The following is a 12,543-nucleotide window of genomic DNA, read 5'->3' as shown; positions in this document are numbered from 1 at the left end:
ATCCCCTCCCCTGATAGTTTTCCCATTCTCTATCCCTCTGGGAGCATGGACCCAGGGTCGTTGTGGGTTGCAGAAGGTGGAAGGATTGGCTTCTGTAATTGCTTCCCAGATGAACATGGACGTTGACTGGTCGGTCCATACTCCCAGTCTGCCTCTCTCTTTCCCTAGTAGGGTGGGTCTCTGGGGGAAGTGGAGCTCCAGAACACATTGGTGGAGTCATCTGTCCAGGGAAGCCTGGTCGGCATCATGCTGGCATTTGGAACCTGGTGGCTGAAAACAGAGTTAACATACAAAGCCAAACAAATTGTTGAACAAATTGTTGTAATTATTATTGTTGTTGTTATTGATGTCGTCGTTGTTGGATAGGACAGAGAGAAATGGAGAGAGATGGGGAAGACAGAGAGGGGGAGAGAAAAGTAGACACCTGCAAGACCTGCTTCACCACCTGTGAAGTGACTCCTCTACAGGTGGGGAGCCGGGGGCTCCAACCAGGATCCTTATGCCGGTCCTTGTGCTTTGAGCCATGTGCGCTTAACCCGCTGTGTTACCGACGACTCCCAATGGAAATGTTTTTTTTTTTAAAGTATATGCTGAGAGTCGGGCAGTAGCGCAGCGGGTTAAGGGCACGTGGCGCAAAGCACAAGCGTAAGGATCCCGGTCCGAGTCCCCTGGAGTCGCTTCACAGGCGGTGAAGGAAGTCTGCAGATGTCTATCTTTCTTTCCCCCTCTCTGTCTTCCCTTCCTCTCTCGATTTCTCTCTGTCCTATGCAACGACAGCAACAACAACAATAATAATAAACACAACAATGATTTAAAAAAAACATTTCCATAGTCTGACTCTCTGAAAATAAGAAGTTACCACTTGCACTATGGAAATAGATCTTTCAAATCTTTTATTGTCACATGCAAATTTTCAGAATAAAACTGTGGTCCTACAAAATGACACATTATGAATATCTTCACTGACATGAAATTATCTTCCAGAGCATAATTTTAAAATAGGTATGCATGTACTTTGAAAACAAAGGATAAAACACTATACAGTATGTATCAATGTGATTATATCATTGTGTCTTCTTTAAGAGGAAATTTTGTTTAAAAATATTTCAGTTTCAGGGAGCTGGGCAGTAGTGCAGCGGGTTAAGCGCAGGTGGCACAAAGTGCAAGGGCATGTGTAAGGATCCTGGTTCAAGCCCCCGGCTTTCCACCTGTAGAGGATTGCTTCGCATGCAGTGAAGCAGGTCTGCAGTTGTCTATCTTTCTCTCCTCCTTTCTGTTTCCCCTCTTGATTTCTCTCTGCCCTATTCAACAACAGCTATGACAACAATGACAATAGCAACTACAACAAGAACAACAAAAATGGGGGAAAATGGCCTTCAGGAGGAGTGGATTTGTGGTGTAGGCACCGAGCCCAAGTAATAACCCTGGAGACCAAAAAAAGAATAAATTAAATTAAATTTTAAAAAAGGTATTACGGACCCCCACCCTGCGTCTTAAAACATGAGGGGAGGCGTGGGGAGGCCCAGCAGAACCCGCCTGCTAGTCTGAGAAGCCAGACTGGCTGTTGGTGAATGGGCGCTCTGGGCTTAAGTCCACCCCCACCCCAAGTTCTCTGTGTGTGTTCTGGGGGACCAGCAGCACTGCGATGAGGGCAAAGCCGTGGACATCCCCTACATGGACATCGAAGCGCTGAAGAAACTCAACAAGAACAAGAAGCTAGTCAAGAAGCTGGCCAAGAAGTATTATGCCTTTTTTGGCTTCAGAGTTGATCAAGCAGATCCCCAGAATCCTGGGTCCAGGCCTGAATAAGGCTGGCAAGTTTCCTTCCTTGCTGACCCACAATGAGAACATGGTGGCCAAAGTTGATGAAGTAAAGTCTACAATCAAGTTCCAAATGAAGGAGGTGCTGTGTCTGGCAGTGGCTGTTGGCCATGTGAAAATGACAGATGACAAGCTTGTGTACAACATCCACTTAGCTGTTAATTTCCTGGTGTCATTGCTCAAGAAGAATTGGCAGAACGTGCGGGCTTTATACATCAAGAGCACCGTGGACAAGCCCCAGCGTCTGTACTAAATGACAATTTAGTAAAAGCCAGTACTACCATTAAAAAAAAAGAAGAAGAAGGTATTAACAAAATTAATTTTAGTCAATCCCCCACACCACCATAAGCCAGAGCTGAGCAGTGCTCTGGTAAAAACAAAACAAGAAAAACAAAATTAATTTTAGAAATATATTTCAGTTTCTCTTCTTTCTCCACAGGGGATATGGTCGCAAGGTACCGAGAACCTTTGATCCACACTTTCCTGAGGGGAGCCAGAGATCCAGACAGTGCTCACAGGGCCAGCAGCTTATCTAATCTTGGGGAACTGTGTCAGAGACTGGACTTTCTGTTGGGCTCCGTGGTCCATGAGGTGACTGCTTTCTTAAAACTTGTTTTGTTTGTTCATATGTTTATATGGTACCGATATGTGGGATACCAGCACTAAGTGACCTCTCAGGCCTAAATAGGTACATAAATATTTATGTACTTATTTTAGATGGAGAGAAACTATAGCACTGCTTTACCGTTCATGTAGCTCCCCTGTGTCACCCATAGTGCTCACTTGTGATGCAGGGTTTAAACTTGGCCTTAGACATAGTAAGACACTGCTGTACTGGGTGAGCGATCTCCTAGCCCCTAAAGCTGGTTTTTTTACTTGGACCTATAGTATAGCTCAGCATTCAGAATTAAGAGTCTTGAGTTTCTTGCTCTATTTTGTTATTCATTTACTTATTAATTAATTCATGAGAGTGAGAACAAGAAAGAAAGAAAACTAGACTATCATTCTGACACATGTGATGCCAGGGATTGAATTCAGGACCCCAGGCTTGAGAGTCCAATGCTTTATCCACTGTACCACCTCCCAGGCCGTAGAGTTCTGAGTTCTTTTTTCCAGACCTGCCACACACCCCTGTGTGGCAGGACAAGTAAGCTATTTAATATCCCCCCCAACCTTATTTGTCATATATATATATATATATATGTGTGTGTGTGTGTGTATATATATATATATATATATATATATATATATATATATATGATGTCATGGTATTTTTCATTTCTTAATTCGTATAACATTGCAATTATGATATAATGTGAATTTTAAATGTACATCATTAAAAATCAACATCTATATTTATCACTAAAAATCCAGTTCTTCACCATACAATTGACCCCTTTTACCTAATGCACTCACCCACTTACCCCCACCACTCATTGGTCTTATAGCATAAAAGTTCATGTTTGTTTTGTTCATTCGTGTGGTTTCTCTGTATACCATATGTAAGTAAAATTGAGAAATATTCATTTTTCCCCATCTGACTCACTAAGCATAATAACCTCTAGATCGGGAGCCAGGTGGTGGAGCACCTGGTTGAGCACACATGTTACAGTGCACAAGGACCCAGGTTCAAGTCCCCGGTTCCCACCTTCAGGGGGAAAGCTTCACGAGTGGTGAAGCAGGGCTGCAGGTGTCTCTCTGTCTCCCTCTCTATTTCCTCCCTTCCACTCAATTTCTGGCGGTCTCTATCCAATAAATAAATAAAGACAATAAAAAAAGATTTAAAAAAATAACCTCCAGATCTGTCCATATTGTTGCAATTTCACCTTTTTTTGATAGTTGAGTAGTAGTATTTTACATCTTCTTTTCCAGTCCTTTGTTAATGTACACTTGGGTTGTTTTCAGCTCTTGACTTTTATAGACAATGCTCAATTAGCATGAAATGCATATAACTTAAATTAGTGTTTTTGTATTTGGTGGGGTAAATTCACAGGAGTGGGATAATTGGAGAATATGGAATTTCTTTCTTTTCTTTCTCCCCCCCCCCATAATACTACTTTCCATAATGCCTGTATTCCTTTATACTGTGGGGTAAGACACAGAGTGGGTACTCAGTGATCACTTGTTAACATGAAGAGGAACATAAAGCTTATTTAGGAAGACTAGATTCTATGTGGTTTAAATGTATTGAGGACTTAATGCTTTTCTTTGTGCCTTACATATGTCAACTGGTCCAACCCCCACAGGAAACTGAGGCACAGAGATATTAAAGCTGTCAAGATCCCATATAAGTAGGAAGGTGCCAGGTCTGGATTTGAATGCAGACAGTGGTTCCAGAATCCATGCTCTCTTCAGTACACCTGTATATAATTGCTTCTCAATAAATATCTTCAGTTCATTTGTAAGATAGCTTTTGTACCCTTGAAAAGGAAGAGAATTACCATATAGGAAAACTATTGACAGGAAGGTCAGCTTCTTTTTTTTTTTGCCTCCAGAGTTATCGCTGGGGCTCAGTGCCTGCACTATAAACCACTGCTTATTTTTCCCATTTTTGTTGCCCTTGTTGTTGTTGTTGTTATTTCTGTTATTGTTGAGGTATAGGGCAGAGAGAAATTGAAAGAAAAGACAGAGAGGGGGAGAGAAAAATGTAGACAACTACATATCTGCTTCACTGCTTGTGAAGCAACTACCCTGCATATGGGGAGCCAGGGGCTCGAACCAGGATCCTTACTCTAGTCCTTGCACTTCACGCCAAGTGCCTTTAACCTGCTGCACTACTGCCCGGCCCCCATCAGATCATTTTAATAGCACTTGCTTAGGGCAGTGAAACTTCAGAAGGTAATATCTCTAATTTGAAAAAACAGGTGTTTCCATCCCACATAATTTCAGTCTCTTATTTTAGATATTCCTTCTTATGATCATCCCACACTTGCCATGTCATTTGCACTGAGCCAGCTGCCTTGTGTGAACAGCAAGTTAGAACACAACTGGACACAGGATAGTTTTAGTATTGCAACCATTGTGTCCTTCTGTGGTTGGCATTTGGAAAACATGGGATGCTTGGACCTTAAGTATTTCTGCCACCAGTTATTTATTCAGTTGTTACTAGTCAGTTAATATTTATTGAGCTTTTATCCTGTAGAGACCCAGCCATGAACACAACAAAGGCCCAGCCCTCATGAATCTGGCATTCTAGAGAGAAGTAAACAACCAGCAAGCAAGTAACCAAATGCATATGCTGTGCTGGCCAGAATAAGTCTCAGGAGGCAAATCTAGTCAGGTAAGGAGCATCAGCAGCCACATCTGCCATAGGAACTTCTTATTGTATCTGAACTCAGGTGACTAAGAAAGGCTTCACTGACAAGTGGCATTTGAACAGAACCTGAAGGAAACAGGGTTGATCTAGGAAGACTTCTTGGGAGACAGTATTCTACATAGAATGAGCAGCAAATACAGAGACCTTGGGGCAAGTATCAACTTGCCAGGCCTCTAACCAGCAAGGGTAGTGTGCCTTGAGTGAAGTGTAGGAGGAAGGAGTCCACAGGTGGTGCAGTCCCAGTAGGGTCTTCACTGTGAGGAGGCCATAGGCCTTCACTGCAGGGGAGTTCAGAAGCCAGCACTGCTCAAGTCTGATTTATGGCAGTGCAAGGGATTGAACCTGGGATCTGGAAGTCCTGAGTATGAAATTTTCTTAGCATAGTAATAATTATGCTGTCTCCCCAACCCCCCTAGCCTTTTATTTTTAATATTCATTTATTTTTACAGTAGGAGACACAGAGATTTAGAGAGAACAAGAGTATCACTCTGGCACATGCAGTGCCCCAGAATCAAGCTCAGAATCTCATGCTTAAGAGTTCAAAATTTTAGGAATCGGGGGAGTAGCACAGTGGGTTAAGCACATGTGGCGCAAAGCACAAGGACCAGAGTAAGAATCCCGGTTCGAGCCCTGGACTCCCCACCTGCAGGGAAGTCGCTTCACAAGAGTGAAACAGGTCTGCAGGTGTCTATCTTTCTCTTCCCCTCTGTCTTCCCCTCCTCTCTCCATTTCTCTCTGTCCTATCTAACGATGACAACATCAATAACAATAATAATAACTACAACAACAATGAAAAAACAAGGGCCAAAAAAAAAAAAAAAAGAATTCAAAATTCTACCACTGGGGCAAGAAAGCTATTGAAGTCTTTTGTACTCTCAGAAATGCTTAGCCCCAATGAGTACTGGTGAAGAAGGAACTAGAACTTTGAGGAAACTTGTCTTTGGCTGCAAACTGGAGAAATTCATCTTCATGAGCATGTGCTAGGTGTGCTAGAAGGTAGACAAAGGACCCAGTCTCTCTCCACATGGAGATCTCAGTAGTGTGAAACACAAAGGAGTAAACAGATAGCAAACTAAGTGGCACTATGGACAGAGCACCAGGAGCTGTAGAACCTCAGAACTGAAGCCTTCAAACTTTGTCAGAGCCACAAGAAAGTTACACTGATCAAGTGATGACCAGGCAGAGAAGAAAGAGAAACAGTCTGTTTTGATTAAAATTGAACAAACTTGTCATGTCAGTCTTTTTTTTTTCTTTTTTTTTTCTTTTTCTTTTTCTTTTTTTTTTCTTTTTTTTTTCTAAAGCTTCTTTTTAAAATTTTTGTTTAAACTATCTGTATTTATTGGATAGAGACGGTCAGAAATTGAGAAAGTTGGGGGAGATAGAGAGGAGAGAGACAGATACCTGCAGACCAGCTTCACCACTTGTGAAGCTTTTCCCCTGCAGTAGGGGACCAGGGCCTCAAACCTGGGTCATTATGCATTGCAACATGTGCACTCAACCAGATGCACCACCACCTGGGCCCTAGTCTTATTTATTTATTATTGGATAGAGACCAAGAGAAATCAAGGAGGGGGGAGAGAGAGAGAGAGAGAGAGTGCGCAGTGCTTCATTGCTTGTGAAATTTTCCCCCTGTGGTGGGGAGCAGGGGCTTGAATCTGGGTCCTTGTGCTTTGTAGCATGTGCGCTCAACAAGGTACTCCACCACCTGGCCCCTCATCATAGTCTTTTCTAAAATGATCTGACCTAAGTGTCATAGTTGAGGCTCTTGGGTATCTAAAGAAAGCTGTCCTAGGGCAGGGGTAGACAGCATAATGGTTATGTAAAGAGCCTCTCATGCCTGAGGCTCCAAAGTCCCAGGTTCAATCCCCTACACCACCATAAACCAGATCTTAGCAGTGCTCTGGTAAAATTAATTAATGAATTAATAGAAAGAACGCTGTCCTACATGTTGGGTGGTCCAGGTACAGGCCCTGTCAGTGTTGTGATAGTCAGGGCTTGCAGCTGGGAAGGGACACAAAGGATAGGATCAGCTCATCTATAATCTCTGTACTGGGAATTCAGGTTTTTCCTCTGTTGATGTCAAGATTTAACCTGTTTGAAGAGCATAATCTTTTTTCCCCTTGTTTCTCCTTGTTATTGTCAAAAGCTGCATTGCTTGAAACCAGATCTTGATAGGCTCTTTCATCATTATCGAGTTATCACTCTGCATGGGAATAAGTCTGTCTTAAGTGGCCCCAGCCAGAACCCCAGCACCACAGCAAATAAGATGTCCCCTTAGGTGATGAGAGCTGGAGCAATCCACTCTTAAGGTGGTGATCAGAATTCCACAAACTTGGGGGTCGGGCAGTGGCGCAGTGGGTTAAGCGCATGTGGCGCAAAGCGCAGGGACCGGCGTAAAGATCCCGGTTCGAGCCCCCGGCTCCCCACCTGCAGGGGAGTCGCTTCACAGGCGGTGAAGCAGGTCTGCAGGTGTCTATCTTTCTCTCCCCTTCTCTGTCTTCCCCTCCTCTCTCCATTTCTCTCTGTCCTATCCAACAATGAATTGTGTCAACAAGGGCAATAATAACCACAACGAAGCTACAACAAGGCAACAAAAAGGGGAAAAAAAATGGCCTCCAGGAGCGGTGGATTCATGGTGCAGGCACCGAGCCCAGCAATAACCCTGGAGGAGGGAAAAAAAAAAAAGAAGATAGGCACCTGCAGACCTGCTTCACCGCCTGTGAAGCAACTCCCCTGCAGGTCCCTGTGCTTTGCGCCACATGTACTTAACCCACTACGCCTATCTTTCTCTCCCCCTCTGTCTTCCCCATCTCTCTCCATTTCTCTCTGTCCTAGCCAACAACAATGACAGCAATAACAACAACAATAACAACAACCACCACAACCATAAACAACAAGGGCAACAAAAGGGAAAAAATAGCCTGCAGGAGCAGTGGGTATGTAGCGCAGGTACTGAGCCCCAGCAATAACCCTGGAGATACACACACACACACACACACACACACACCAAGTTTGTGGAATTCTTTTTTTTTCCCTCCTCCAGGGTTATTGCTGGGCTCGGTGCCTGCACCATGAACAATATCAGAAAAGAAAACACAAGTAGAACCTGAAATGGAATTGGCGTATCGCACCAAAGTAAAAGACTCTGGGGTGCGTGGGTGGGGAGAATACAGGTCCAAGAAGGATGACAGAGGACCTAGTGGAGGTTGTATTGTTATATGGGAAACTGAGGAATGTTATGTATGTACAAACTATTGTATATACTGTTGAATGTAAAACATTAATTCCCCAAAAAAGAAATTTAAAAAAAAAGGGGCAACAAAAGGGAAAATAAATAAAGATAATTTAAATTTTTTTTAAAAAAAAAGGAAGGAAATTGGTCTGTATGTAGCATGGGAGGTAGTGCAGCAAGATTCATGAACACCCTTCTGTTCACAGATCTGTCCCTAGTTGTCCCAGATGATTGATTGCAGTGGGTTCAGTACAGTCTGGTGCATAGATCCTTACCACCTGACAGCAAAGAACTAAAGTAGCCACTAGGGTTCTCTGTCACAGCAGGTTAAGTGAGCACATGTGAAAAGGAGGTCACACTACCTTTGCCAGTGATGTTTCTTTTCCTTTTTTTTTTCTTTTTTATTACCATCAGGATTATCACCAGAGTTTGATGCTTACACAGTAAATTCACCACTTCTAGTAGCCTTATTTAATTTAATTTAATTTATTTATTTACTTATTTATTTATTTATTGTTAGAGAGACAGAAATTGAGAAGGGGAGGAAGACAGAGAGGGAGAGAGAGACCTGCAGCATTGCTTCACTACTCTTGAAGCTTCTGTAGGTCACAATCAGGGGTTTGAACCGTGGTCCTGTCACATGGTAATGTGTGTGTTCTACCAGATGTGTCATTACCCAGCCCCTGGTGAAATATCTTAGTTTACAAAATAGAAGGACAGGGCCTGGGCAGTGGCACACCTGATTAAGCTCACTTCTTACCATGCTCAAGGACCTTGGTTCAGTCCCCCACTCCCACCTGCAGGGGGGAATGCTTCACTAGCAATGAATCAGGTACCACAGGTGTCTGTCTCTTTTTCTCTGTCTTCCCCTCTCCTCTCAATTTCTCTGTGTCCTATCAAATAAAGACCAATAAAGGGGGGGGGGAGTTGGGTGGTAGAGCAGCACACATGGCGCAAAGCGCAAGGACCGGCGTAAGGATCCCCATTGGAGCCCCTGGCTCCCCACCTGCAGGGGAGTCACTTCACAGGTGGTGAAGCAGGTCTGCAGGTGTCTATCTTTCTCTCCCCCTCTGTCTTCCCCTCCTCTCTCCATTTCTCTGTCCTATCCAACAACGATGACATCAATAACAATAATAATAACTACAACAATAAAACAACAAGGGCAACAAAAGGGAATAAACAAATAAATATTTTTTTAAAAGAGAGGGGAGGGGGATTGCCACTGGGAATGGTGAATTCGTAGTGTAGGCACAAAGCCCCAGCTATAAGTCTGGTGGGAAAAAAAAAAATAGAAGGACAAGTGGTGATGTTTCTGACAAGTTAGCAGACCTACTGAATTTTAGCAAAGCAAGCTTTGGGAGAATTGATGAAGATGCAGATGGAAATTTGAAGTCATGCATTCCTGAAACATATTAATACCTCAATTCTTTTTTAAAATTATTTATTTATTTATTCCCTTTTGTTGCCCTTGTTGTTTTATTGTTGTAGTTATTATTGTTTTTGTTGGATAGGACAGAGAGAAATGGATAGAGGAGGGCCTGAAACATATTAATACCTCAATTCTTTTTTAAAATTATTTATTTATTTATTCCCTTTTGTTGCCCTTGTTGTTTTATTGTTGTAGTTATTATTGTTTTTGTTGGATAGGACAGAGAGAAATGGATAGAGGAGGGGAAGACAGAGGGGGAGAGAAAGATAGACACCTACAGACCTGCTTTACCACTTGTGAAGCTATTCCATTGCAGGTGGGGAGCTGGGGCTCGAACCGGGATCATTAGGCCAGTCCTTGCTCTTCGCACCACCTGCACTTAACCCTCTGCACTACCACCTGACTCCTAATACCTCAATTCTGGTGCCATCTCCCTTGGAATTTTCCAAAGTTGGCTCTTGGTAATCTTGCCATCTCTATCTTTATTTGTAGAGTCCTGATATGCTTGATGTCTGCCAGCTGTTTTGGAGAGTGATGTTTTCCCTTATTTCTCTCGGCTCCTATAAAATGCTAAATTATTTAAACTGACCTTTAGTGAAAAGCAGTCATTCCCTTTCTCTCTGACTTTCAGACATGACTATGATTCACACTATTTAGCCAGTGAAGAGAAATCTTCCCAAATAAGTTGTATGATTTATTAGAACAGGTACATTAACGGTTAGGACCAGTAGCATGCAGGTGACATAGAATAGGTCTCTACCCTCTAGAATATTTTAGAAGCAGAATCAAAATATTACACCAGAACTAACATTACCAGTTGGTCTATTAACCATTTACGCTTTTAAACATGGGAGACTTTGGTAAGAATGTCCTTGGGTTGGGGGTGAGAGAGACCAACCAAAGGAGTGACTTGTGTAAACTGGATGGATGCAAGAGAGTAACCTTGCAGTTCCCAACTCTTAGTGCTTGACAAGATGTTTGTCCAGCTGGCCTGCAGGAGAGCAACATTATATAAGTTGGGTCCAAGAGCTTGACCTGAACTGAAGGCTCTTCAGCCAGAGCTGAGCAGTGCTGTTTTCTTACTTATTCTCATAAAAATAAATAAATAAAATATTTAACATATCAACTTTATTATTATTATTATCTTTAATTATTGGATAGAGACAGCCAGAAATTGAGAGAGAAGGGTGAGATAGAGATGAAGAGAGACAGAGACACCTGCAGCCCTGCTTCACCACTCGTGTAGCTTTCCCTCTGCAGGTGGGGACTGGGGACTCAAACCTGGGTCCTTGTGCATTGTGACATGTGCACTCAACCAGGTGCACCACCACCTGGCCCCGCATAATCAACTTTTATAAATTCTATATTTATAAAATATATATGTGATGGAGGTACTGAGGAAGGTTCATAAACACCTTTCTATTCACAGGTCTCTTTCTGGTTGTCACAGTAGGCTCAGTAGTCCGGTGTGTAGATCACTACAAGCAGAAGGCCATTCCAGCTGATCTCAGCTTCTGTCAGTCACATCTTCAAAGTGGCACTAGAGTTCAGGACCTGGCCTTGTAAGGGAATTTTTTTTTTTTTTTTTTTTTTTACCAGATCAGCGCTGACTTATTGTGGGACTTCAGAGCCTCAGGCCTGAGAGTCTCTTTGCATAACCAACCCCCACACCCCTCCTCCGTAAGAGAAGTCTTTATCCAGCCTGTTTCAGTTATGGAACCAGGGTCCTACAACTGGAGCTGGCTTAAACTTGAGAGCTGGGACAGGAACATGACCAACTCAGCATAGTGAGACAGAGCAGATATTTCATTTTTTAATAATGTTGGTATTGTTGTTTTATATAGAGGCAGAGCAAGACCACCACACCAAAACTATCTCCAATGCAGTGGGGGCCATGCTCAGACCAGAGTTGTGCATATGACAAAGCAGCACACTATCCAAGTTAGCTATTTCAAGGGCCCTTAAATTATTTTTTTAGTGTCTGTGTGTATTGCCAGGGCCTCACACATGCATGATTCCACTGCTCCTGGGCTGACTTTTTCATTCTTTTTAATTCAGATAGAGTGACCACAGCACCAAAGCTTCCCCTGGTATTCTGATGCTGCCATGTGTTGTCAGAACTTAAACCAGGTCCTGTGCTTCATCAGTCACGTGTACTACTGAGTGAGCTACCACCTGGCTTCAGAACAGAAGTTTCTTTCTTTCTTTTTTTTTTTTTAAGATTTTATTTATTTTATTAGTGAGAAAGATAGGAGGAGGGAGAAAAAGAACCAAACATCACTCTGGTACATCTGCTGCTGGGGATTGAACTCAGTACCTCATGCTTGAGAGTCCAACACTATATTCACTGTGCTACCTCCCAGACGACCAGAACAGAGGTTTCAAAATTACACAACATTCTAGTTTCTAGGTCTGGCAACCCTGGCTCATGAAACACTTTGGACCTGCAGTAACAGCATCCCAGACCTAAACTTAGAAGGAAGCAAGCAAAAGGCTGTGAGCCTCTGCACATTGCATGACCCTGAATGAAATTCAGACTTGAGTTGTCAGACTAAATAAACTTTCATGTGTCAAAAAGGACTCAGGAGCATGGATTGATAGCATAATGGTTATGCAAAGAGACTCTCATACCTGAAGCTCCAAAGTCCCAGGTTCAATCCCCCTGCACCACCATAAACCAGAGTAGAGCCATGCTCTGGTTAAAAAGGAGGAGGAGGAGGACTCAGACCTAGCTCCAACTTGTTT

At 42.9% G+C, this 12,543-nt stretch overlaps 1 protein-coding gene and 1 pseudogene across 3 annotated transcripts in view; both read left to right on the top strand.

Moving 5' to 3' along the window:
• TANGO6 (transport and golgi organization 6 homolog) overlaps positions 1–12,543 on the top strand; it is a 255,388-nt gene that overhangs the window by 199,170 nt on the left and 43,675 nt on the right. For both annotated transcript variants that reach the window (XM_060185257.1, XM_060185258.1), the window contains one exon: positions 2,261–2,412. In XM_060185257.1, the coding sequence (XP_060041240.1) occupies positions 2,261–2,412 (152 nt within the window). The remainder of the gene's footprint in view (positions 1–2,260; positions 2,413–12,543) is intronic.
• LOC103114872 (large ribosomal subunit protein uL1-like) lies at positions 1,480–2,097 on the top strand (annotated as a pseudogene). Its single transcript, XR_001601547.2, has one exon. The product of XR_001601547.2 is annotated as a large ribosomal subunit protein uL1-like (transcript).

Source organism: Erinaceus europaeus, chromosome 2 (assembly GCF_950295315.1).
Source record: "Erinaceus europaeus chromosome 2, mEriEur2.1, whole genome shotgun sequence".
In the NCBI taxonomy this organism is placed as follows: Eukaryota; Metazoa; Chordata; class Mammalia; order Eulipotyphla; family Erinaceidae; genus Erinaceus; species Erinaceus europaeus.
Note: the sequence above shows the minus strand (reverse complement) of the source record. Positions and strands in the feature narration are given on the sequence as shown.